Source organism: Cervus elaphus, chromosome 31 (genome assembly GCF_910594005.1).
Source record: "Cervus elaphus chromosome 31, mCerEla1.1, whole genome shotgun sequence".
NCBI classification, from domain to species: domain Eukaryota; kingdom Metazoa; phylum Chordata; class Mammalia; order Artiodactyla; family Cervidae; genus Cervus; species Cervus elaphus.
Window position 1 is genome coordinate 43,732,760 of NC_057845.1, and position 27,588 is coordinate 43,760,347.

Consider the following 27,588-nt stretch of genomic DNA (forward strand, 5'->3'; position numbering starts at 1 on the left):
AATTCCAGTTAAAATCCCAGCAATTTTTTGGTGAATATTGACCAACTTATTCTAAGTATTATACGGAAAGGCAAAAGACCCAGAATAAGTAACACAATCTTGAGAACAAAATCAGAGGACTGACACTATCCAAGTTCAGGTATTAGTTTAAAGCTATAGTTATCAAGACAGTATAGTATTGGTGAAAGAAAAGACCCAAAGATGATTGAGACAGAATAGATGTAGTATTGGTGAAAAAAAAGACACAGATGTGTGAGACAGAATAGAGGGCCTGTAAATAGACTCACATATAGTCAAGTGGTCTTTGACAAAGGGGCAAAAGCAATTCTGTTATAGAGAGAATAATCTTTTCAATAAATGGTGCTAGAACAACAGTATATCCACATGAAAACACACAAAAAAAGAAATCTATACATAATCCTTATGTTTTTTCACAAAAATTAATTCAAAATGGATCATAGACCTAAATGTAAAAGCAAAGCTATAAAACTTCTAGAAGTTAACATAGGAGAAAATCAAGATGACCTTGGGTATGAAGTTTTTAGATACAGCATCAAGTGCACAACCCATCAAAGAAAAACATATATAAATTATTCCATATTATTTGAAACTTCTAATCTGTGAAAGACAACTTTTAAGGACTGGAAAGACAAGCGACAAACTGGGAGGCAATACATGCAATTCTTGTGTCTGATAAAAAGATAGGTATCCAGATATACAAAGAACTCTTAAAAGTCAACAGTAAGAAAACAAATAGCCCAAGTAAAAAGTAAGTCACTTCATCAAAGGAGATAGGCAGACGGCAAATGATTGTATATCTTGATTGATCTGCAAATGGAAATGACAATGAGGTACTATTGTACACCTATTTGAAAGGCTGAAATCTAGAACACTGACAAAATCAAATGCTAGAGAAGCTTTGGAGAAACATCTCTCTGCATTTATTGTTGGAAATGCAAAATGATACAGCCATGTTGGAAGACAGTTTGGCAGCTTCTTACAAAACAAATCGTACTCTAATCATACGATTCAGGATTAGGCTCCTAGGTGTTTACTCAGATGAGTTGGGAACTAATGTCCATACAAAAACCTGCACATAAACTTTTAAATGTTTATAGCAGCTGTATAATATAGTCACCCCAAACTGGAAGCAAACAAGATGTCCTTCAATAGGGGGATGGATAAAAAACAAAAACAAGCAACAACAACAGCAAAAATAAAAATAAAAATAAAACCCCACAAAAAACCCAGTGATACTCTCATACAATGGAATATTGTTCAGCACTACAATGAAATGAATTATCAAACTAGAAAAAGACATGAATGAACTTTAAATGCATTGTTGCTAAATAAAAGGGTTCAGTCTGAAAAGGCTACATTTTGTATGATTCCAATTATATGATGTTCTAGAAAAGACAAAACTATAGAAAAAGTAAAAAGATCAATGGTTGCCAAGGGCTCAGGGGCAGGAAGAAAGTGATGAGTAGGTGGAACAAAGGAGGATTTTGTGGCACATTCTGCATGTTTCTGTAATGGTAGATACATGACACGATGCATTTGTCAAATGCAAAGAACCGTAAAACACAAAGTGAACCCTAATGTAAATGATGAACTTCAGTTAATAAAAATGTATCGTGATTGGTTCTCCAGTTGTAGTAAATATATGACATTAATGCAAGAAGTAAATAATTGGGAAGCTGTGAGAGTTGGGGAGAAAAAACATGGAACTCTGTAATTTTTGCTCAGTTTTCTCTAAACCTAAAGCTTTTCTAAAAAATAAAGTATATTAATTTGAAAAAAATGAAAGCACAAAAATAATATGGCATACTCTAGTCTTCCTACCGTGCAGAACTGACATTTTGTATTATTTGCTTCAAGTTTTTCTTTTAAATAAAGGAAATAAGGTATTACAGAGCAAGCACTCCATGACATCCCCAGTTCTAGTCTCCTTCACTCTCCCCAAAGGAAACTACTATTACTAATGCCTATCCTTGCTTTTATGTTTTTATATTCATATATGTGCTTGAGCAATTAATTGTATTATGTTTCAGGTGTTTAAGAACATGGGGTCGCAAGCAGTCAGACATGACTGACATGACTGAGCGACTTTCACACAGACACACATCATATTCTGCTGTATATGTTACTTCATGTTATTTTTCCATTTCTCTATTGATGGATATTTAGATTATTTCTAATTTCATGTTACTACTACCAATGCAGCAATAAAACTTTTTATATATTCAAGAGAACATATCTGTGACTTGTTAGGGTACATAGTACAAATGGAAGTGCTGGACTGTAGTCAGCAATCAAATTTATACTTCTGACAGTGTGTAAGCATTCCCATTTTCTCATACTCTCACCAACACTTGATATACTAGATCTTTTTAGTTCTGCTAATCTAATAAGTAGAAAAATAGCTCTGATTTAAATTTAATTTTCTTTGATTTCTCATGAGATTGGACATTTTTTCATTTGATTATCAGGCATTAAGGTTTTCTCTGTGTTGAACTGTCTGTTAAGAACAATTCCTTGCCCATGGTAGAGGAGTGTAGGGGAGCAGATTGTTTTTTTTTTTTTTTCTTTTTAACAGATCCCTGATAAAAAATGACATTCTGGCTACTCAGCCTTTGTCAGTTTTACGTTAATTGTCAATATCTTCTTGGTCATGTGTCTTTTAACTGTATTTATGGTATATTGTCATAGAGGTACTATAGACCCAGGGCTAGATATGAATTTCAGTCTATTACTTATCATTTGTGTGATTATAGACATTTTAGTTCCTAACTTTGCTTCAGGTTCTTCATCTGCAATATCAGACTGACAATACTTTCTGATAGTATCTACTTCAGAGGCTTCTTATAAAGGTTAAATTAGTTAAAATGCAAAGCAGTTACTTGAATGGAGACTGGTATACAGAAAGCAGTCAATAAATGGTAGCTATTATTTTGACACATATAATTTTTATTTTTTTGCTATACAAGATAGATTTAAATTTTTTTTATATACAATAGAATTTCATTTGCATATCACATAAAATATTCATGAAAACAGAAGTATTCAGGAATGGAATGGATCCTGACAAAGTTGTCAGGAATAAGCTTCTTTCAGATTCACTGCTCTTTCTCTTCAACATGGACCTTATAATCTAAAACAGTTGCTAAGGCTCCATCCATCAAAATTGTGTTCCTGGCTGCCAGGAGAGAAGGAAGTGCAGAAGAGTTCATTCTCCCTTTTCAATTAGCTTCATTAAAGTATAATTTACATACAATAAAGTTTAGCCCTAAATTTTAAGTATGTAATTTGATGATTTTTGATAATATTTTTGACATTTTTCATTGATGTGATTTGTGAAGCAGCATGAAGCCTGGAACTATAGATGACTGCTTTAGATTCTTACCACATCACTGATACTCAGCTCAGTGCCTAGACATTTGTCAAATGATGTCTCAGACTACTCAGTTCTTTTTTTGTTGGCAGCCCTGTGCATTCTGACTTTGATTACCACAGTGGTAAATAAGTACTCTGACAATGTGCAAAGCTTCACCTCCTTCACATGTGCTGACAATTCAGTTATAGATAGTCCTAGCAGGAGGAGCCTCTCACTACCGTGTTTAACCTACACACATGCAGTTGATGAAGACTGTCTGATGGAGCTAGCTGAGAAGGTTTTTCTCGTCTTTGCCCTGGTCTAGGGGGACAGAATGGGATTTGGAGTCAGACGTATAAAGAACTTGAAATCCTGGCTCTGATCTTTAACCAACTCTGTGCCCTGCGTTAGTCGCTCAGTCATGTCCGACTCTTTGTGACCCCAAGGACTGTAGCCCGCCTGACTCCTCTGTCCATGGGATTCTCCAGGCAAGAATACAGGAGTGGGTTGCCATGTGCTTCTCCAAGGGATCTTCCTGGCCCAGGGATTGAACCCAGGTCTCCTGCATTGGCAGGAGTGTTTACCTGGGAGGAGCCTATGTGCCCTAGTGTTGGTTAGTTAATCTCTTGGTGTGTCATATTCCTCACGCCTGTGGTAGAAAGAATACTTCTTGGGTTTTCTCAAAGAATAATAAAATACATGAAAAGTTTAGCACATAGTAGATGCTAGCTTCCTACCTACCTCAGGTGCAACACTTCCAACAGAAACAATCTAGGCTTCTATATTTTGAAGAATTGGCTACAGGCAGGTAATGTGACATGATACTTGTTCTTACTATTTGTCGGTTTTATTTTTCAAGATATAAGTCTTTGGATTGCCTTATCCTGTCTTATATTTTCAGGTTAAGTGTTCTGTTTGTTGTTCTGAATGTTTGTTCAAGAATAGCCTTGTATGTGACATGGATGGTTTTAGTTATTTAAACATCTCAATGTTTAACTCAAAGAGTTATGGGAATAAGAACCAAGTGTACAGAAGAGCTGGATGAAGCACAAGTTGGAATCAAGATTGCCAGGAGAAATATCAATAACCTCAGATATGCAGATGACACAACCCTTATGGCAGAAAGTGAAGAGGAACTGAGGAGCCTCTTGATGAAAGAGGAGAGTGAAAAAGCTGGTTTAAAACTCAACATTCAGAAAACAAAGATCATGGTATCCAGTCCCATCCCTTCATGGCAAATAGATGGGGAAACCATGGAAACAGTGACAGACTTTATTTTCTTGGGCTCCAAAATCACTGCAGGTGGTGACTGCAGCCATGAAACTAAAAGACGCTTGCTCCCTGGAAGAAAGACTATGACCAACCTAGATAGCGTATTAAGAAGCAGAGACATTACTTTGCTGACAAAAGTTCATCTAGTCAAAGCTGTGGTTTTTTCAGTGGTCATGTATGGATGTGAGAGTTGGGCCATTAAGAAAGCAGAGTGCCAAAGAATTGATGCTTTTGAACTATGGTGTTGGAGAAGACTCTTGAGAGTCCCTTGGACAGCAAGGAGATCCAACCAGTCAATCCTAAAGGAAATCAGTCCTGAATATTCATTGGAAGGACTGATGCTGAAGCTGAAGCTCTAGTACTTTGGCCACCTGATGCAGGGAACTGACTCACTGGAAAAGACCCTGATGCTGGGCAAGATTGAAGGCAGGAGAAGGGGACGACAGAGGATGAGATGGTTGGATGGCACTGCTGACTCAACAGACATGAGTTTGAGAAACCTCTGGGAGTTGTTGACGAACAGGGAAGCCTGGCGTGCTGCAGTCCATGTGGGGGCAAAGAGCGACTGGACCTAACTGAACTGTATAGAAGAGAGCAAAATAAAATGTCTTAATAATACATGATGAAATAAAGTAAAATAAATAGAATGGAAGCACTCTAGAATGGTTATTGTCATCCGACAGAGCCAGATTATCATCTGGTCTCAAGAGCAGCTATTGCACCATCCACCCTTGTCTAATACGAAGCCTGATATAAGCAGACACATCACGGCTTATGTACTGATGGGAGACAAATGCCTCTGGGTATGCTGATGGGGAGGCCACACTTAAATCTGAGTTAGTGGATATGAAGTGAGCCCAGGAATTTGCAAGTAGTCACCTGACTCTTTCTGATCCTGGTTGCCACCCAGGCCAGTGTTTCAGGGAGGTGGGTCCCAAGCAGCAGCTCATCATTCATTGGTTATTTATTAAGTGCTAACTAGGTGTGATGCATTCTAGGGGACATGGCCCTTGTTCACCAAGAGTTTACACTGAAGGAGGAAATAAGACTTGAATGCAGATAGGGTAGCAGTTGCTGGCTCTCCAGGTTAGAGTCAGACCATTGCTTCTTTCTTGCTCACATTTCACTTGGTGCAAGCTTCATATTGATTTAGAAAAATTTATTGTAAATTATTTATTCACCCACCTCTCAGTTTGTGTACTCCTTGAGGACAAGTGACCTTCACTGTTGACGTACTTAAATGTTTGCCCATCATCTTTTGTTATTCCTATAACTTTGATTTGGCTGTGACTGCCAACTTAAGCACCCATGCCAATCTCTTGCTTGAGGCACTGCATGTTAGAAGATGGTTTGTCCTTATCAGTCAGGCTTTATTATGTTACTGCTGCTATTGCCATTCCCTTTGTCGTCTATCCATCTTGATGGCCTGGAAGAGAGAGGGTAAAGATCAGACATGCTCCCCTGGGTCTGGTTTTCACAGCAGGTGGGACATGACTGTGGTCATGTGGGTGGGGTGTCAAGGTGAGTCTCATTGGGAAATACTCTATGGCACAACGGTTGGACTGGAGGTAGGGTGTTCAAAAGGGTGTGGTCCTTAGATTCACATTTATGCAGGCATTGTGACATATTCTGAAGACGTATCTGCTCAAGTTCAAGCTAGGAAGATATGAGCACATTGGTATAGTCTCCAAGAAGGAAGAGGGGGCAGTTTTAGATTCAGCTCAGTCAGTATCTGCTTTTCCTTCTTGAGACTGGGACCATTGTAAATTCTCTTCTGGGAGAAGAGAATTGCATGGGACTTGACACTGAGGAAAGTGTGAATGTAAGGATAACTTAATAATACATTTATTCATAATAGTACTAATAAATAAGAAGAGTCTTTGAAAACAGTTGAAATTTGGGAGAGAAAGAACTGGTATGGAATGATGGAAAATAAAATATAATTAAAGCTACATATACTTGTATATACGTTGCTTTGAGAGTTAAGTGGTAAAGTGAGCTCAGGAAATAGTTCAAATTGGTTTATTGTATTTGAATATGCAAATGTCTTGAAATATGAGTCACTAAGATTTAAGAATACTTCATTTTGGTGATGGTTCGAGCTGAAATTTTTGTTAAAGTTTTTCTCCATAGTATTCATTTTATATTGAAGTTGAAAATCCAACAAGTAAAACTGTAGAATCTCTATCTCTGGGCTATCTTGAGTTCTCCCGTACACAGGCCTGGCCATTGGCTTAAGTGGCTTTAGTTAATGGGCATGAATATGTAACACCTGATTTAGATCTTGAGATTTGCCCATTATCCTTAAGTGAGAGAGTTTAAAAACAGTTCCCTTTTGAGTGGTGAGTGAGTATTTGTGTATGTCAGGGGGTGTTCAGAAAAAAGCAGCCAATGTGGATTGCAGGTATTGTTTCTTGTCTTAGCTCTGGGGGTGGTGTTTGGCGTCATTAGGAGCAGAGGTTTTTTTTCTGGATAGGGAAGGGTATAAATTTTTAGGATGGCTGGCAGCTGGAAGCTAGTAGTTGAATCTTGAAGCCCACCATTTTAGGGCTGCCTGAACCTCTTCCGCACAAGATCACAAGCGGTGCAATCAAGCGGGGAGGATGCTGAGGAAGGACCTTCTGGTTTGCTAGCCTGGTGATTCCCCCGGGGTTTCTGCTGTCTGTCTGGCAAGTATGCTCTGCTTTGTGGAGGAGGGCCCCATGTCTCCTTCCAAGGGCAATATACCTGCTTTTGGAATTGAGATCTAGTTAAACTTGGATTACTAGGTTCTTACCAGCAGTTGCACCTGCCGGCAATAGTAAAGCAGGGAAGAATAGACAGATACACAGGTGGTGGGGTTCTAGAAGTTGACTGGAGTGATGTTTGAGGTTCTGAGTGAGTTTTCTCTCTCCACAATGGAAGTGAAATCAAGTGAGTGCCATCTTTGTTGCTAGGAGAAACTGGGTCTGCTGGGTCCCTGAATCTGGTGAATATAGCAAGCCTGCTCTGACTTCATTTTGTTTGGGTTTTTTAAACAGAGAAAGATTGGAACCATCAGAGTATTTCAGATTATAAGGCTAAAGATACAGAAGATCTGAAACTGACATAGGAAAAGAAGTCATTTCTCACCCCGTTACAATCATTTCAAAATCTTTCAACTACTCCTCATTGCCACCCTATCACATCCCAGAGGCTGTTCTGAGATACACTGGTACGTTCAGCCTTTGGGAGTGTGGTAATCTGTTAGCTGGTCATAGAGGTGGATTTGGACTAGAGCTGCACAATTCAGAAATTTTCATGTTATTACCAAGATAGGCAATACATTTTATGTGTGGATTCAAAGTATTTACTAGGGAAAGCTAAACATTTAAAAGCAGCCATTTTTGGTAACCTGTTTTGGAATTTTCTTCCCCTTTTTCCCGTGTACCAGAAGTCTAAAAAAATAAATAAGGATGGTTTAGGCATTTAGCCTCTGAGAGGCCTCAGTTGCCTGCCTCCCAGGCACTCACAATATAGTAACAAATATAGAGAGTAACGGAGCAGGCCAACTCCCAGTGGCTAATTACAGAGAGAATTCAGTAAAGCGAGAACTCAGTACTTTGAGAAGGTATTAGCATCTCCTGTCTGGGCCATGAGGGCAGATTCACCAAGCAGAAAAATTCAAGCGGCTAAGGGAAGTCAGCGTCATTGCGGCAAGAGAGGGTTCACAGAAGCACCAGAGGCAGTAAATCTCGATAACCAGCTAGTTTTCAGGGACATAGATGGACTCTAGGATGACCTGCATATTTGGGGTTTGAGCAAGTGGGTGAGTTGTGGTAACTGGAGGAAAAATTATTTTCTGGTGTTGGGCGGTAAATAAGATGATTAGTTTAATGGCGGTGTTGAGTAAATATGTGATGCTGCGTTACAAGAAGGACTTCTTTACTCTTAACTTACAACTTCACAGTATCCAGCGCACTATACAGGGCCAGTGGGTAATGGAAGGGTAGATTTATGGTTCCTGCTTTCAAGGAGCTTATTCTCTAATTCCAGTCAAAGAGTTAAACATCCACAGAAAATGCTAGTAACTCTCTAAGTCGATAGCAGGAACAATGTTTCAGGCAGTACGTGAATGAGTGCTAAGTGAATTGTATAGGTGCTTCTTGCTTTTCTGCAATTGGTATACAAGTAGAGAAATTTCTCATTTGGTTTTACTTTCATAGTTTGGGATGTTGAGTATAGCCAGAGCTTGTTTAATAATACTGTGGGTTATTTGCTTTGGAACAACTCATTTTAATTTTATAAGGTTGAAACTTTGTTTTATTTTAAAGAAAGGGAAGCTAAAACCCCGAGAGGTTAAACAACTTTCCCAAAGTCATGGAACTGTTAAAGTTAGAATTCACCTCTAGTCAATCTAAATCTAAAGTCGCCTCTTCTCAGTTTTAAAAACAACCTTTTTTTTTTTAAGTAAATGTATCCCCTCTTTCTTAATTTCAGACATGTATATTGCTTCTAATTTGGTCCCTGATTTCTGATTAGATGTTTAGGATAAATTCCTTGAAGTGGATTACCTGTACCAAACAATGTAAAATTTAAGCTTCCTTTAGAATATATCAGATTCTTTTTCAGAAGAGTTAAAAATATTTAGAGTCTAAATGTACTTCTCAATCCCACATAGAAGTATATTTCAATCTCATGTGATCGTCTAAGCCATGACTTACAAGAGGACTCAGTAACACTGTGATAAAGATGGTGGTTAGGATAATGAATCAGTGAATCTGTTAGAGCAGGTAGTAACTCCAGGTGTCAGGTAGCCACCTCCTTCTTTATTAATTAAGGACCAAGGCTCAGAGAGCTTAAGGGACCTCATCTAGGTCACACCGCTCATCAGAGTCAGTCTGGATAAGAAGCTGCATTTGGCACTTTGTGATACACTGAGGCAGAGTCTCTAGGATGGTATGGATGATTCTGGGGTTGCTAAAATGTCTGTCTGGGGTCTCAGCTGGAGATTGAAGAGCCTTTTAGTGTTTGAGTCAGCTTCACAGTTCATCTTTGAAACTTCACAGTTCTGTCAGAGGGATGTGGAAGTAACTCAAAGGGATTTGCCCTGAACTGAGAGGTCCATCACCCACCCCTGCTGAGCTGAAGGGAATCCTGAAATCCCCTTTCATGAGTTCTCCTACACTGGCCCACTGTAAGATCCACAGGGGTGATTCTGAACACTCTCTTTGTTATTCTGTAGATGATACAATACCTTTGAACAAAAGGCTGCTCATGTAATTCAAAACTCATATAACTAAAGACTGATTTTCTATGTGTGTTAGTCACTCAGTTGTCTGATTCTTTGCCACCCCATGGACTGGGGCACACCAAGCTCCTCCATTCATGGGATTTTCCAGGCAAGAATACTGGAGTAGAATGCCATTGCCTTCTCCAGGGGATCTTCCCTACCCAGGGACCAAACCCAGGTATCCCAATTTGTAGGCAGACTCTTTACTGTCTGAGCCACTAGGGAAGACTCTGATTTTCTATAGCACTGACCAAAAAAGGAGGATATTTCTGTTTTTTATTGCTTGATCATGTAGCAATTCAGTTCAAGCCTGGTTTTCTATCAGTTCAGTTTAGTCACTCAGTCGTGTCGGACCCTTTGCCATTCCATGGACTGAAACAAGCCAGGCTTCCCTGTCCTCCACCAACTCCTGGAGCTTCCTCAAATTCATGTCCATTGAGTCAGTGAAGCCATCCAGCCATCTCATCCTCTGTCGTCCCCTTCTCCTCCTGTCCTCAATCCCTCCCAGCATCAGGGTCTTTCCCAATGAGTCAGTTCTTTGCATCAGGTGGCCAAAGTATTGGAGCTTCAGCATCAGTCCTTCCAATGAATATTCAGGACTGATTTCCTTTAGGATGGACTGGTTGGATCTCCTTGCAGTCCAAGGGATTCTTCAGAGTCTTCTCCAACATCACAATTCAAAAGCATCAATTCTTTGGTGCTCACCTTTCTTTATGGTCCAAGTCTCACATCCATACATGACTACTGGAAAAACCATAGATTTGACTACAAGGGCCTTTGTCAGCAAAGTAATGTCTGCTTTTTAAAATGCTGTCTGTGTTTGTCATAGCTTTTCTTCCAAGGAGCAAGTGTCTTTTAATTTCATGGCTGCAGTCACTGTCCACAATGATTTTGGAGCCCAAGAAAATAAAGTCCTTCACTGTTTCCATTGTTTCTCCATCTATTTGCTATGAAATGATGTGACCAAATGCCATGATCTTAGTTTTTGAACCTTGAGTTTTAGGCAAACTTTTTCACTCTCCTCTTTCACTTTCATCAAGAGGCTCTTCGGTTCTTTTTCGGTTTCTACCATAAGGGTGGTGTCATCAGCATATGCGAGGTTATTAATATTTCTCTTGACATGAACAGAATGAAAAGACAAAAAGATAGGACACTGAAAGATGGACTCCCCAGGTTGGTAGGTGCCAAATATGCTACTGGAGATCAGTGGAGAAATGACTCCAGAAAGAATGAAGAGATGGAGCCAAATCAAAAACAACACCTAGTTGTGGATGTGACAGGTGATGGAAGTAACATCTGATGCTGTAAAGAGCAATATTGCATAGGAACCTGGAATGTTAGGTCCACGAATCAAGGCAAATTGGAAGTGGTCAAACAGGAGATGGCAAGAATGAACATTGACATTTTAGGAATCAGCAAACTGAAATGGACTGGAATGGGTGAATTTAACTCAGATGACCATTATATCCACTACCGTGGGCAGGAATCCCTTACAAGAAATGGAGTAGCCATCATAGTCAACAGAAGAGTCTGAAATGCAGTACCTGGATGCGATCTCAAAAAAGACAGAATGATCTCTGTTCATTTCCAAGGCAAACCAGTCATATCACAGTAATCCAAGTCTATGCCCCAATCAGTAATGCTGAAGAAATTGAAGTTGAATGATTCTATGAAGATCTACAAGACCTTCTAGAACTAACACCAAAAAAAGATGTCCTTTTTATTACAGGGGACTGAAAAAAAAGTAGGAAGTCAAGAAATACCTAGAGTAACAGGCAAATATGGCCTTGGTGTACAGAATGAAGCAGGGCAAAGTTTAATAGAGTTTTGCCAGGAGAATGCATTGGTCATAGCAAACACCCTCTTCCAGCAACACAAGAGAAGACTCTACACATGGACATCACCAGATGGTCAATACAGAATTCAGACTGATTATATTCTTTGCAACTGAAGATAGAGAAACTATATCAGTTCAATTCAGTTCAGTCACTCAGTCGTGTCTGACTCTTTGTGACCCCATGAATCACAGCACACAAGGCCTCGCTGTCCATCACCAACTCCCGGAGTTTACTCACTCATGTCCATCGAGTCGGTGATGCCATCCAGCCATCTCATCCTCTGTCATCCCCTTCTCCTCCTGCCCCCAATCCCTCCCAGCATCAGGGTCTTTTCCAATGAGTCAACTCTTCGCATGAGGTGGCCAAAGAATTGGAGTTTCAGCTTCGGCATCAGTCCTTCCAATGAACACCCAGGACTGATCTCCTTTAGGATGGACTGGTTGGATCTCCTTGCAGTCCAAGGGACTCTCAAGAGTCTTCTCCAACACCACAGTTCAAAAGCATCAATTCTTCTGCACTCAGCTTTCTTCACAGTCCAACTCTGACATCTGTACATGACCACTGGAAAAACCATAGCCTTGACTAGATGGATCTTTGTTGACAAAGTAATGTATCTGATTTTTAATATGCTATCTAGGCTGGTCATCAGAGAAGGCAATGACACCCCACTCCAGTAGTCTTGCCTGGAGAATCCCATGGATGGAGGAGCCTGGTAGGCTGTGGTCCATGGGGTAGCTAAGAGTCGGACATGACTGAGTGACTTCACTTTCACTTTTCACTTTCACACATTGGAGACGGAAATGGCAACCCACTCCAGTGTTCTTGCCTGGAGAATCCCAGGGACGGGGGAACCTGGTGGGCTGCTGTCTATGGGATCACACAGAGTTGGACACGACTGAAGTGACTTAGCAGCAGCAGGAGCTAGGTTGGTCATAACTTTCCTTCCAAGGAGTAAGCGTCTTTTAATTTCATGGCTGCAGTCACCATCTGCAGTGATTGTGGAGCCCCCAAAAATAAAGTCTGACACTGCTTCCACTGTTTCCCCATCTATTTCCCATGAGTATGATGGGACCAGAGAGAAACTATATACAGTCAGCAAAAAGAAGATGGGGAGCTGACTGTGGCTCAGATCATGAACTCCTTATTGCCAAATTCAGACTTAAATTGAAGGAAGTAGAGAAAACCACTAGACCATTCAGGTATGACCAAAATCAAATCCCTTATGATTATACAGTGGAGGTGAGAAATGATTCAAAAGATTAGATCTGATAGACAGAGTGCCTGAAGAATTATGGACAGAGGCTTGTGACATTGTACAGGAGGCAGTGATCAAGACCTTCCCCAAGAAAAAAAAATGCAAAAAGGCAAAATGGTTGTCTGAGGAGGCCTTACAAATAGCTGAGAAAAGAAGAGAAGCTAAAGGCAAAGGAGAAAAGGAAAGATATACCCATTTGAATGCAGAGTCCCAAAGAATAGCAAGAAGACATAAGAAAGCCTTCCTCAGTGATCAGTGCAAGGAAATAAAGGAAAACAATAGAATGGGAAAGACTAGAGATCTCTCAAGAAAATTAGAGATACCAAGGGGACATTTCATGCAAAGATGAGCAAAGTAAAGGACAGAAATGGTACGGACCTAACAGAAGCAGATGGCAACCCACTCCAGTACTCTTGCCTGGAAAATCCCATGGACAGAGGAGCCTGGTAGGCTACAGCCCATGGGGTCGCTAAGAGTCAGACAGACTTAGCGGCTTCACTTTCACTTTTCACTTTCATGCATTGGGGAAGGAAATGGCAACCCACTCCAGTGTTCTTGCCTGGAGAATCCCAGGGACAGGGGTGCCTGGTGGGCTGCCATCTCTGGGCTTGAACAGAGTCAGACACGTCAGACACGACTGAAGAAACTTAGCAGCAGCAACAGAAGCAGAAGACATTAAAAAGAGGTGGCAAAAATACACGGAACAATACAAAAAAAGATCTTCATGACCCATATAACCATGATGGTGTGATCACTCACCTAGAGCCAGACATCCTGGAATGCGAGGTTAAGTGGGCCTTAGGAAGCATCACTATGAACAAAGCTAGTGGAGGTGATGGAATTCCACTTGAGCTATTTCAGATCCTAAAAGATGATGCTCTGGAAGTGATGCACTCAATATGCCAGGAAATATGGAAAACTCAGCAGTGGCCACAGGACTGGAGGTCAGTTTTCATTCCAATCCCAAAGAAAGGCAATCCGAAAGAATGTTCAAACTACCACACAGTTGCACTCATCTCACATGCAAGTAAAGTAATGCCCCAAATTCTCCGTGCCAGGCTTCAACAGTATGTGAACTGTGAACTTGCAGATATTCAAGCTGGATTTAGAAAAGGCAGAGGAACCACAGATCAAGTTGCCAACATCTGCTGGGTCATCGAAAAAGCAAGAAATTTCCAGAAAAATATCTCTTTCTGTTTTATTGACTATGCCAAAGCCTTTGACTCTGTGGATCACAAAAAACTGTGGAAAATTCTGAAAGAGATGGGAACACCAGACATCCTTACCTGCCTCCTGAGAAATGTGTATGCATGTCAAGAAGTAACAGTTAGAACTGGACATGGAGCAACAGCTTGTTCCAAATTGGGAAAGGAGTAGGTCAAGGCTGTATTTTGTCACCCCACTTATTTAACCTATATGCAGAATACATCATGAGAAATGCCAGGCTGGATGAAGTACAAGTTGGAATCAAGTTTGCTGGGAGAATACCAATAACCTCTGATACGCAGATGACACCATCCTTATGGCAGAAAGCAAAGAACTAAAGAGCCTCTCGATGAAAATGAAAGAGGAGAGTGAAAAAGTTGGCTTAAAACAACGTTCAGAAAACTAAGATCATGGCACCCGGTCCCATCACTTCATGGTAAATAGATGGGGAAACAGAGTTTATTTTGGGGACCTCTAAAATCACAGCAGATGGTGACTACAGCCGTGAAATTAAAAGATGCTTGCTCCTTGGAAGGAAAATTATGACCAACCTAGATAGCATATTAAAAAGCAGAGACATTACTTTGCCAACAAACTCCATCTAGTCATAGCTTTGGTTTTTCCAGTAGTCATGTATGGATATGAGAGTTGGACTATAAAGAAAGCTGAGCACAGAAGAATTGATGCTTTTGAACTGTGGTGTTGGAGAAGACTCTTGAGAGTCTCTTGGACTGCAAGGAGATCCAACTAGTCCATCCTAAAAGAAATCAGTCCTGAATATTCATTGGAAGGATTGATACTGTATCTGAAACTCCAATACTTTGGCCACCTGATGTGAAGAACTAACTCATTTGAAAAGACCCTGGTTCTGGGAAAGAGTGAAGGTGGGAGAAGGGGATGACAGAGGATGAGATGGTTGGATGGCATCACCTACTCAATGGACATGAGTTTGAGTAAGCTCTGGAAGTTCGTGATGGACAGGGAAGCCTTGCGTACTGCATTCCATGGGCTCGCAGAGAGTCAGACATGACTGAGTGACTGAACTGAACTGAACCTTGATTCTAGTTTATGCTTCATCTGGCCTGGCAATTTGCATGATGTACTTTGAATATAAGTTAAATAAGCAGGGTGACAATATACAGCCTTGACGTACTCCTTTCCTGATTTGGAACCAGTCTGTTCTTCCATGTCCAGTTCTAACTGTTGCTTCTTATCCTGCATACAGATTTCTCAGGAGGCAGGTAAGATGGTCTGGTATTCCCGTCTCTTGAAGAATTTTCCATAGTTTGTTGTGATCCCCACAGTCAAACGCTTTAGCATAGTCAGTGAAGCGGAAATAGAGATATTTTTCTGGAATTCTCTTACTTTTTCTCTGGTCCAACCAATGTTGACAATTTGATCTGTGGTTCCTCTGACTTTTCTAAATCCAGCTTGAACATCTGGAAGTTCTTGTTTCATGTTCTGTTGAAGGCTAGCCTGGAGAATTTTAAGCATTACCTTCCTAGCATGTGAGATGAGTGCAATGGTTTTGTATAGTGCTGACTAAAAAGGAGGATATGTCTGCTTTTTATTGCTCAATCATGTATAATGGAATGAACAGAATTTACAATTTGTGTTACTTGGTATCCCTCTGGATCATCTGGATTAAGCTATTAAAACTCAGCATTTAAATGACTTAACCCAATAAAGGGTTGTTTCTCGCAGAAATCTGATGCAGAAATCTGATGTTTGATGGTCTTCTATCTTGTAGAAATGCTTTGCCCAGGTTGCCAAGGCAGGGGAGAAGCAAGTTAAAGGATTCATGTAGGTTCTTAACTGACTCAGCCTGGAAGTGACAAATGCCACAATACACTGCTCAGGACTGGAAATGTGATTCTGATCATATAGGTAAAGTGGCTGGGAAAAGTGTGGAAGAGTACACAGATATTTGATGAGTACTAATGATCTCTTCCACACTCTTGATGTTTGATACTTTGAAATTACCTATTTAAAAATTCTTGGAGGCAATTTTATTTCACTTCAAGTTCTAAACATAAAGATAAAACTTTCCCATTACTTTCTTTCAAATATATTTAAAACGTGTTGGTTGAGTACACTATCATTTTTAAGAGATCTTTTGAGTTCTCTGTTAAAAGCAATGAACTTTTTTTTTCAATAGTTGTGAGGTTTTGGTAAATCACTTCACTTCCTATACTTGTATCCCAATTGAAAAATGTGATTTAACACTTGATTCATGGGTATGTTGTGAAAATTAAGTTAGAGATCGCATGTAAACCACTTGACACAGTGCCTAGAAAAAGGTAAGTGTTCAACAAATGTGGATTTTTCTACTTGTTGTTGTTGTTGATATTATAATGGGTCTACCACTGTCAGCAATAATCCTGGATCCTCTGACTCAGTGGTATATCCACCAATATCAGAGATAGTATACTTCACAGAAAAAGTGACATTTAGGCCAAATTCTGGAAATGAAATGCCTTCATCTTCTCTGTGCTCTTATTTTGGTAGTCATGGGGGATTTCAAAGGCCATGCTCTCCCTGGATTCTTCTTCATTACTTTGGGGATTTGGTGGACTACCAAGTGTGTTCTGAAATATGCCTTCAAAAAGCAGAAGCGGACTTCCTACTATGATTCCAAAGCACTATTCTGTCGAATAGATCTGTTGGAGGGAATTGTACTAGCTGGAATGGCTTTAATTGGTGAGTGACCCTTTTCTGTGTTCTGTTTGCTTTCTTGGAGTATTTTCACATGCAAAGAGAAGATTGAATATCAAAACAAGAGATTACTAAAATAAATTTTTTATTCAAATACATCTGAATACATATTCTAATTGTATTTCTTTTTTATTGCTTGATCATGTAGCAATTCAATTCAAGCCTGGTTTTCTAACAGTTCAGTTCAGTTGCTCAGTTGTGTCTGGTTATCCTTAAGTGGGGAGAAGCTGAATTCTAGCATTTTAATCCTGAACCAAGCACAACTCCCGACCCAAAGGCATATTGTGTAAGAAGGAAGTCATCAGATGCTATAGGATTAATCTCACAAATCTAAATCTGAAATTACTCAGGATTTATCTAGTCATTAGATTAAAATAGGAACTTAGCCCATCAGTGGAACTGATCAGGGAACTCAGTGGAACTAAGAACATTAGCTTTGAAGATCTGAGATAGGTGTTTGACAAAATTGGCTATCTTTGACTAAATGGGATTATCCAAACCAGTCTTTGAAGCTCTAAAACTAGTCTAAAGAACCAGTGCTCAGCTGTTAAGTAATGGCCCAGAAAGAAGAATCAGTGCCATAAAAAGACAATATATTGGGCTAAGCTGTAGGCTGATCCTTCTGAATCTTCTGTTTTCAGTGAAGTTGTGGAAAGATGGCTTAAAGTGTGATATATCCCTCTGCAGGCATCCTTGGAGGACAGTTTGTGCCTGGAGGACCACACTTGATCTTATACGACTACAAGAAGGATCAGTGGGTCAGACTCCTAGACTGGCATCATTTTACCATGTACCTCTTCTTTGGGCTGCTGGGTGTGACAAACATCTTATGTTCCACCATCAGGTCACTTCCCGCCTCCTTTAGCAAGTTGATGCTATTAAATGCCTTATTTGTGGAGGGTAAGTATGAGTATTTTCATTTATCTTTCATTATTATTGGACATTTGTCTAGCCCTTTACAACAATAAAGGGCACCTTGCCTTTGGTGTCCTGGTACAGCCTTGACCCGTAGGCCAGCTGTTTGGGCCATGGTAAGCTATTGAGGTGTCCTAGACAGGATGCCGAAGATTTCCCTTCCCTACTAACTTATTTAGTAAAACTGGACAAGAACAATCATTCAGGTATTTTATTCAAATTTCACATCTACCTTAAAGAACCACCTGCCATGCTTGTTTATCTCAGGTTTATCCTGGAGATGATCATTATTTCCATTTTTAACACAACAAATTGAGCTCAGAGTAGTGAAGCATTGTTTTTGCTGTTTAATCACTCAGTTGTGTCCAGCTCTTCGTGATCCCATGGAATGAAATTCATCAGGCTTCTCTGGCCGTGAGATTTCCCAGGCAAGAATACTGGAGTGGGTTGCCATTTCCTTCTCTGGAGTTAGTAAAGCATAAATATCCTCCAACAAAGAGACCACTCAAAGCAGAGTAGCTTCCGTACCTATGGAGTAGCCTTTTTAATATTGATATATTGAAACTCCACCATTACATGACAAGCAGAGTCCAAAAAATCCAGTCACATAAAATTGAGGTCCTAACACTTTTTGTTCAGTTGGCCTCCCTGTTACTGCATAAGAAAACACTGATAACAAATATTTAATGATTTGTTTCCATTTATCTTATATGTATGGAGAAGGAAATGGCAACCCATTCCAGTATTGTTGCCTGGAGAATCCCATAGAAGAGGAGCCTGGTGGGCTACAGTCCATGGGGTCACAGAAGAGTTGGATACGACTTAGTGACTGAACCACAACATTTTATATGTAAGGGGTAGATTGGTCATAGAACTAAAAAGCCCCTAATTATCAAGAGGCAGTCATTTCTAATGTCCACCTTGCCTCCTACATCTAAAGATAAGCGGTTTTGCCAAATGCTCTCTGAGAACAAGGGATAGATAAAAGTTGGGCAACAGTCACCAACAGCATGATTCTCATCATCTCAGATGTTATAATATTATTTTAAACTTTTAATTTTATATTGGCATATAGTCAATTAACAATGCTGTGATAGTTTTAGGTGGACAGCAAAGGGACTCAACTATACATATCTGCATGTGTCCATTCACACCGAAGCTACTCTCCAGATGTTACCATATTTTGAATGAACATCTTTTCCTCCTCATCCAAATGAAAGGGATGAAGTTGAAGCCAGTATCTGTCCATAGGATTAAAAATACAGTTAGATACTACTTCTTGGGAGCTTCCAGGGAACCTTGCCCTACCCATCAAAGTCCACTCTTATGACTTTTGTTTATATTTGCTGCCTCCAGTAGACTAAATTACTTAAGGAAAGACTTTACTTCATTCATCTGTCCATTTGCCCTAACTCCTGCTCCCCTGCCTTCATCACGCTTATTATTTATCCTTTTTCATAAAATATGCTTTGAAATGTAGTTAGTTGAAAATGTCATGATGTATTGGAGAAGAGACTAAAGACTGGGGAAGGGAAAAGGAGATTTCAAAGATTACATCCTAAAGAGGTATAATGATGGCTCCAAAAATGCTAGAGATTTCCATTATTATGGGAAGCAGTGGGCACCTCATATTTTGGACAAATGTGTGTGTTTTATGTAAAGCTGTGTGGAGATAGGGGAGGAACAGTAGTTTCATTGAGAAAGACAAACCATTTTTTTCTGCCTCTGACAGCTTTTGTCTTCTACAATCACACTCATGGCCGGGAAATGCTGGACATCTTTGTGCACAGGCTTCTGGTCTTGGTCATCTGTTTGACAGGCCTGATTGCCTTCATGGAGCTCTTTATACAGGCCAAGATAACCGTGGAACTTCTGCGGACAAGCCTTTTCCTGCTTCAGGGAAGCTGGTTCTGGCAGGTGAGCTGGGGCCTCCAGTCTGTGTGCCTGGTGTCTGCACTGATGACCTTCTCTCTTTGATTGTGGGTGTTGTGCCCTGAAACCCAGAGACCTCCTTCTGACATGCTGCTGGCAGTGAGAATGCAGGCCTTTGAGAGGTGATGCTTAATTGAGGGCCCGGCAGCCCTGGTGGGAATAGTGGCCGAGCAGCAGGGAAGGAGGTGGGAGGCGTACACCTTCATCACACACCTGGATATCCATTTTGTAGGAACTCTGAGCTGGTGCTTAGATGGAAGCAGTTCCCGATGCTAAAGTCACTTAAAGCCTATTGGTTAATAAGCTCGAGAAACATAAAGGAGGCAGGAAAGGAAGGGAATTATTATGTATTGAGGAATAAGTGTGTGCCAGCCCCTGGACATGACTTTTACATACATATTGTTTTATTTTCATTTTGTCTTCATGACAACTTGGAAGTTAGATATTATCATCCCCAGTTGACTGATAAAGAGACTCAGAGAGAGCAAGTTACTTTCTCAGGATCACACAGTATTGGAACTAGGATCTAAATGTGGGTCTATCTGACTCCAAATTCCAGGCACTTTAATTGTTGACTCCCTAACCTTGGAGTGTTGCTGAAAATATATATTCCAATCAGTGAACATATACTTTATCAGTTCAGTTCAGTTCAGTCCAGTCAGTCATGTCTGACTCTTTGTGACCCCATGGTCTGCAACACACCAGGCCTCCCTGTCCATCATCAACTCCTGGAGTTTACTCAAATTCATATCCATTGAGTTGGTGATGCCATCCAACCATCTAATCCTCTGTCCGAACATACATTCATGGATATAAGGAAAGTCTGGGATGAAAGGTGAATGTGGTTTAATCACAGAAGATTTCTTAGAGGAGATTTTTAGTCAGTAAAGTGCAGGGATTTGGGATGATGAGGTTCTTTTAGGGATTTGCATTTCAGTGAAGATTGATAAGAAAGCCTTGGTAGACTCAGAGAAACATCATGGTCAAAATGGGGGCTAGGAAAGCTGTGATATTTAAGCTTGTGGGGGAGTAGAAAGGTTGTTGGAGCACAGGCTAGTACATAGGGGCCGAGATTCAGGGGTTTTTTGAAGGCAAAATGATTTGGAAAAAATAACAAATACCTTATCATGGTATAATTTGATAATCAGTGAATTTAACCAGTTGGTATATAGATGTTGTATTGTGATATTATTTATCTTCCGTTGGGAAGCTAAATAGAATGGCATGTAAGGTGTGATTATGCATTCTATATCTCTTGATTGGAATATTTTACTATGTTCTAGCAATGCTGATTCAAAACTAAAAATAAATTTTAATAAATTTAACAGTGATAACTTCAGGTCAGGAGGATGCAGTGAGTTTATGCTTCAGTGTGTCGCCTCTGCTTCAGATATGTGACAATGACATATAAACTATCAAAAATACCTCTAAAATAAAAAGTAAGTTAAAAGAATAGAAAAGTAGATGAAAGTAAGAGAGTTTAAAAATACATAGTTGCACGTTAAATACCACAAACAAAAATAGGGCAAGCCACCAGTGAATAGAATAGAAATAGAGTAGAATAGAAATTCACAGACTGAGCAGAACTGGGCTGCAGCTCTCTGGACTCCAAGTCTGGGGTAGGCATGATAGTTGGTTATTTGGCTCCAGGGGAACTAAAAGGAAATTAAAGATTTCTCTGGATGTAGGGATAAAGTCAGGCTCTTCGAACTCTTTTTAATTAAATATTTCTAAATATTCTCTATTTCTAATTGCTTTCCATCCAGTTGATGATTCACTTTCTGATAGAGGTCTCTTAAAATTGTATGTTATATTTATGGATTTGTCAGTTTCTCCTAATTTTCAGTTTTTTCTTTAAGGTCATGAGGCTATATTCTTTTCCTCTCTTTGTAGTTTTTTGAGTTGAATATTCACTTATATTTAATTTTTCTTATTTTTACATAAATATTCCTAAAACTATAGAATTCCTCCTATACACTAGTATAGCTACCTCCTATGAGATTTTGTATGTCGTAGCTTTCACCTTGGGCGATTTTGAGTGTTGCATTTTCTATGTGCTTTCCTCTTTAATTTATGAGTTATTTAGAAACATTCTTTTCAATTTCCAAAAATATTCTTTTTCTTTTATTATATGTTTTCAATTGCTTTGTATGTGTTCCCTTTGAAATGTGTCAAGATTTCTTTGGGATGTAGCCCAGTGTCAGTGGTAGTAAATAATCTATATATTTGAGAAGAAAGTATATTCCATCTCTTCTGCTGAAGATTATTCACATGTTTATGCAATCCAGTTTCTTAAAGGGCTAAATATTCAAATAAAGAAAGTAAGACAAAAGGGGGAAACCCAAAGATAGTTGAATAAAGTAATAATACAATTAACAGCAGAACTGATGAAACTAATTAGTGTTCCATTAAAAGTTAATGATTAATTAATTAAATATCTGAGGGAGGAAGCTGTGAGCTTTTGCAACTGGGCATAGGTTGGTTTAATGTTGTCCCTTTTGGCAGAGTAATAATGTTTTCATATTTCCCCAAGAGCTTTTCTAAGAAAGATACATGAGGTTAAATTTTGAGGGTATAAATCTGAGATTATTTTTAAAACTTTCTACCCATCATTATGTCCAGACTAGTATTTTTCTTTACCAGGTGGTCAGACTAAATGACATTTGAGACTTAGAGAAAAATGAATATTTGATACCAATACAAGCAAACATACTGGCAGGATAGGAAGGTTTAGCCATGGTACATGTCCCTCATCCCCTCTGTGCTGGATTCTTTTGAAACAAAAATGTTTCAAGGACTTAGGTGATTTTATTATGCTTCCATGTTTGGTTGCTTTGAATGTTTATGCCCAAAACTCTATCTCAAGCTAATAAAATTACACTGTTATTTGCTTTTCACAATTTTTTTCTCCCGCTACTTCTCCATACATGATGTCCTCTTCATTATGGGGGACTGGAATGCAAAAGTAGGAAGTCAAGAGCTTCCTGAGTAACAGGCAAATTTGGCCTTGGAGTACTAAATGATTCAGGTCAAAGGCTTACAGAGTTTTGCCAAGAGGACGCACTGATCGTAGCAAACACCCTCTTCCAACAACACAAGAGAAGACTCTGCACATGGACATCACCAGATGGTCAATACCAAAATCAGATTGATGATATTCTTTTATGCCAAAGATGGAGAAGCTCTATACAGTCAGCAAAAACAAGACGGGGAGCTGACTGTGGCTCAGATCACAAACTCCTTATTGCCAAATTCAGACTTAAATGAAGAAAGTAGGGAAAACCACTAGACCATTCAGGTATGACCAAAATCATATGATTATACAGTGGAAGTGAGAAATAGTTTCAAAAGATTAGATCTGATAGACAGAGTGCCTGAAGAATTATGGATGGAGGCTTGTGACATTGTACAGGAGGCAGTGATCAAGACCATCCCCAAGAAAAAGAAATGCAAAAAGGCAAATTGGTTGTGTGAGGAGGCCTTACAAATAGCTGAGAAAAGAAGAGAAACTAAAGGCAAAGGAGAAAAGGAAAGATATACCCATTTGAATGCAGAGTTCCAAAGAATAGCAAGGAGAGATAAGAAAGCTTTCCTTAGTGATCAATGCAAAGAAATAGAGGAAAACAATAGAATGGGAAAGACTAGAGATCTCTTCAAGAAAATTAGAGATACCAAGGGAACATTTCATGCAAAGATGAGCACAGTAAAGGACAGAAATGGTATGGACCTAACAGAAGGAGAAGATATTAAGAGGTGGCAAGAATACACAGAAGAACTATGCAATAAAGATCATCATGACCCATATAACCATGATGGTGTGATCACTCACCTAGAGCCAGACATCCTGAAATGTGATCAAGTGGGCCTTAGAAAGCATCACTACAAACAAAACTACTGGAGGTGATAGAATTCCAGTTGATCTGGAATCTGTTCCAGATCCTAAAAGATGATGCTGTGAAAGTGCTGCACTCAGTATGCCAGCAAATCTGGAAAACTCAGCAGTGGCCACAGGACTGGAAAAGGTCAATTTTCATTCCATTTCCTTCCCAAAGAAAGGTAATTGGAAAGAATGTTCAAACTACCATACAGTTGCACTCATCTCACACACTAGTAAAGTAATGCTCAAAATTCTCCAAGCCAGGTTTCAACAGTACATGAACTGTGAACTTCCAGATGTTCAAGCTGGATTTAGAAAAGGCAGAAGAACCAGAGATCAAGTTGTCAACATCCATTGGATCACCAAAAAAGCAAGAGAGCTCCAGAAAAACATCTACTTCTGCTTTATTGACTACGACAAAACCTTTGACTGTGTGGATCACAACAAACTGTGGAAAATTCTTAAAGGGATGGGAATACCAAACCACCTTACCTGCCTCCTGAGAAATCTGTATGCAGGTCAAGAAGCAACAGTTAGAACTGGACATGGAACAACAGACTGGTTCCAAATAGGGAAAGGATTATGTCAAGGCTGTATATTATCACCCTACTTATTTAACTTATATGCAGGGTACATCATGCAAAATGCCGGGCTGGATGAAGGACAAGCTGGAATCAAGACTGCTGGGAGAAAAATCAATAACTTCAGATTTGCAGATGACATTACCCTTATGGCAGAAAGCAAAGAAGAACTAAAGAACCTCTTGGTGAATGTGAAAGAGGAGAGTGAAAAAGCTGGCTTAAAGATCAACATTCAGAAAACTAAGATCATGACATCCGGTCCCATCACTTCATGGCAAATAGATGGGGAAACAATGGAAACAGTGAGAGACTTTATTTATGGGGGCTCCAAAATCACTGCAGATGGTGACTGCCAACATGAAATTAAAAGATGCTTGCACTGTGGAAGTAAAGCTATGACCAACCTAGACAGCATATTAAAAAGCAGAGACATTCATTACTTTACCAACAGAGGTCCATCTAGTCAAAGCTGTGGTTTTTCCAATAGTCATGTATGGGTGTTAGAGCTGGACTATAAAGAAAGCTGAGCGCTGAAGAACTGATGCTTTTGAATTGTGGTGTTGCAGATGTACAGAACAGACTTTTGGACTCTATGGGAGAAGGCGAGGGTGGGATGATCTGAGAGAACAGCATCGAAACATGTATATAATCCAGTGTGAAACAGATCGCCAGTCCAGGTTGGATGCATGAGACAAGTGCTCGGGGCTGGTGCACTGGGAAGACCCAGAGGGATGGGATGGGGAGGGAGGTGGGAGGTGGGATCGGGATGGGGAACACAGGTAAATCCATGGCTGACTCATGTCAATGTATGGCAAAAACCACTACAATATTGTAAAGTAATTAGCCTCCAACTAATAAAAATAAATGGAAAAAAAAAATGAATTGTGTTGGAGAAGACTCTACTTGGTCAGGCAGCTACCAACCTGAACGATGAATCGATGGAGAGCACGTGTTGCTGTTCATGCTTTGGAACAATGGTTTGGTGTGGCCAGATATTTCTATTTTTGGAAATAAGCTATGATGTACTTTTGGGCAAAATTCCCTAATTTTTGAAGTGTTGTAAACTAATTCAAACTATTTAAAACATGTGCAGGGCAGGCAAAGCCTGTCTCTGATATAGATTTGACTCAGGATCTGCCAGTCTATAATCTGTGGTATAAGGGAGAAATAGTATCATATTTTCATGGGACCAACTTCTGTCTCAGTACCAATTGTTCAAACTGTATCAAACTGCTGAGATGACTCACACAGACCCTTGTGTCCAAGTCACTGTCCTTCACACTGCCCCATACAATATGTTATCTTTTGGACTTCCTTGGTGACACAGTGGATAAGAATTCACCTACCAGTGCAGGGACCACTGGTTCCATCTCTGGTCAGGGAAGATTCCACATGACACAGAGCAGCTAAGCCTGGGCTCCACAGTTACTGAAGCCTGTGCCACCTAAAGCCTGTGCTCCCCAATGAGAGAAACCACGGCAATGAGAAGCCCACACACCAAAACCAAGAGTAGCACCTGCTTGCTGCAACTAGAGAAAGCCCATGCATAGCAACGAAGACCTAGCAACGTCAAAAATAAATAAATAAATAAAATGTTAAAGCAGTTACCTTTTGTGTCTAGCTTCTTTCTCTAACATATCGTTTTCATTATGTTATATTCATTCATGTTGTATTATGTATTAATATGTCATTATTTATGGTTGAATATTATTGTTATATGGAATAACCACATTTTGCTTATTCATCGTCAATTGATGGACATTTGGATTTTTTTCAGCTTTTGGCCCTTGTGTAAATGCTGCCATGTAATTTTGTGTAGGATTTTTTATTTGAATACCTCTTTTCAATTATGTGGGGCATATATAGTACCTAGAATAAAATTGCCAGGTCATGTGATAATTCTACATTTAACTTTTTGAGAAACTCCACATGGCTATACCATTCTACATTCTCACTAGCAATGTATAAGGATTCCAGTTTTGCCATATCCTTACCAATACTTGTTACTTATTATAACCAGCATCCTAGGGGATACTAATATCTCATAGTGAAGTGGTATCTCATAGTGGTTTTGGTTTGTATTTCTCTAATATCTTGATAGGGACTTCCCTGGTGGCTCAGATGGTAAAGCATCTGTCTACAATGTGGGAGACCCGGGTTCGATCCCTGGGTTGGGAAGATCCCCTAGAGAAGGAAATGGCAATCCACTCCAGTACTATTGCCTGGAAAATCCCACAGACAGAGGAGCCTGGTAGGCTACAGTTCATGGGGTCGGCACAAAGAGTTGGACACGACTGAGCGATACCTTGATGATGTTCATAATTTTTTTGAGTTTATCAACCATTTGTGTGCCTCTTGGGAAATAAGCCTTCTAGTCTTTTGCCCATTAAAATTTTTTTTGGCTTTTTGTTGAGATTTAGGATTTATTTATATACTCTAGATATCAATTCCTTATTAGATACATGAATGCAAGTATTTTCTCCTATGCGGAGGACTTCCTTTTTATTTTCTTGATACTGTCCTTCGATGTACAAAAGTTCTTAATTTTAGTGTATCTTGGTGTCATGTATAAGAAATCATCACAAAAAAAAAAGAAAAGAAATTATCACTAAAATCCAGGACATGAAGCTTTTCCTTATGTTTTCTTCTAGCAGTTATGATTTTAGTTCTCATATTTACCTTTTTGATTCATTTTGAGTTAATTTTTACATATGGTGTAAAATAAGGATAAATAATTATTTTTTGCACTTGTATATTCATTTGTCCTGGCACCAGTTGTTGAAGAGACTTTAACTTCCCCATTGAATGGCTTGGCACTCTTGTCAAAAACCAATTTTTTACAGGTTTATGGTCTTATTTCTGGACTCACAATTCTATTTCATTGATCTGTATGTCTACCATTATGTTAGTACCACAATGTTTTGATTACTGTAGTTTTTGTCATAAGTTTTGAAATCACTAAATGTAAGACTTACAACTTTGCTTTACTTTTTCAAGGTTGTTTGGGCTATTCAGGGTCCCTTGCAATACCACATAAATTTTAGAATCAGATTTCCATTTCTGCAAAAAAAAAAAAGACCATTGGGATTTTGATAGGGATCATAGTGAATCTGTGGATTGCTTTGGGTGTTATTGCCATCTTAACAATATTAAATGCTCCAGTTCATGAACATGCGGTATGCTTTCATTTATTTAAATCTTTGATTTCTTTTGACAATACTTTGTAGTTTGCAAGTTACAAGACTTGAGCCTCCTTGATTAAATTTATTCCTAAAAATTTTATTCTTTTCAGTGCTTTTATAAGTGGCATTGTTCCCCTAATTAATTTTTTTGAATTGTCCATTACATGTTTTGAGTGTTGATTTTGTATCCT

The 27,588-nt window shown here is 39.4% G+C and overlaps 1 protein-coding gene across 5 annotated transcripts in view; it reads left to right on the top strand.

The window, feature by feature from the left end:
• The window catches only part of LOC122687585 (transmembrane protein 45A-like), a 60,566-nt gene that overhangs the window by 20,656 nt on the left and 12,322 nt on the right, over positions 1-27,588 (top strand). For 4 of the 5 annotated variants that reach the window (XM_043893163.1, XM_043893165.1, XM_043893161.1 and 1 more), the window contains exons 2-4: positions 16,704-16,895; positions 17,598-17,810; positions 19,558-19,742. In XM_043893163.1, coding sequence (XP_043749098.1) covers positions 16,704-16,895; positions 17,598-17,810; positions 19,558-19,742 — 590 coding nt within the window. Of the gene's footprint in view, positions 1-15,366; positions 15,437-16,703; positions 16,896-17,597; positions 17,811-19,557; positions 19,743-27,588 lie in introns of those variants that run through there. The other variant, XM_043893160.1, reaches the window with a different exon arrangement.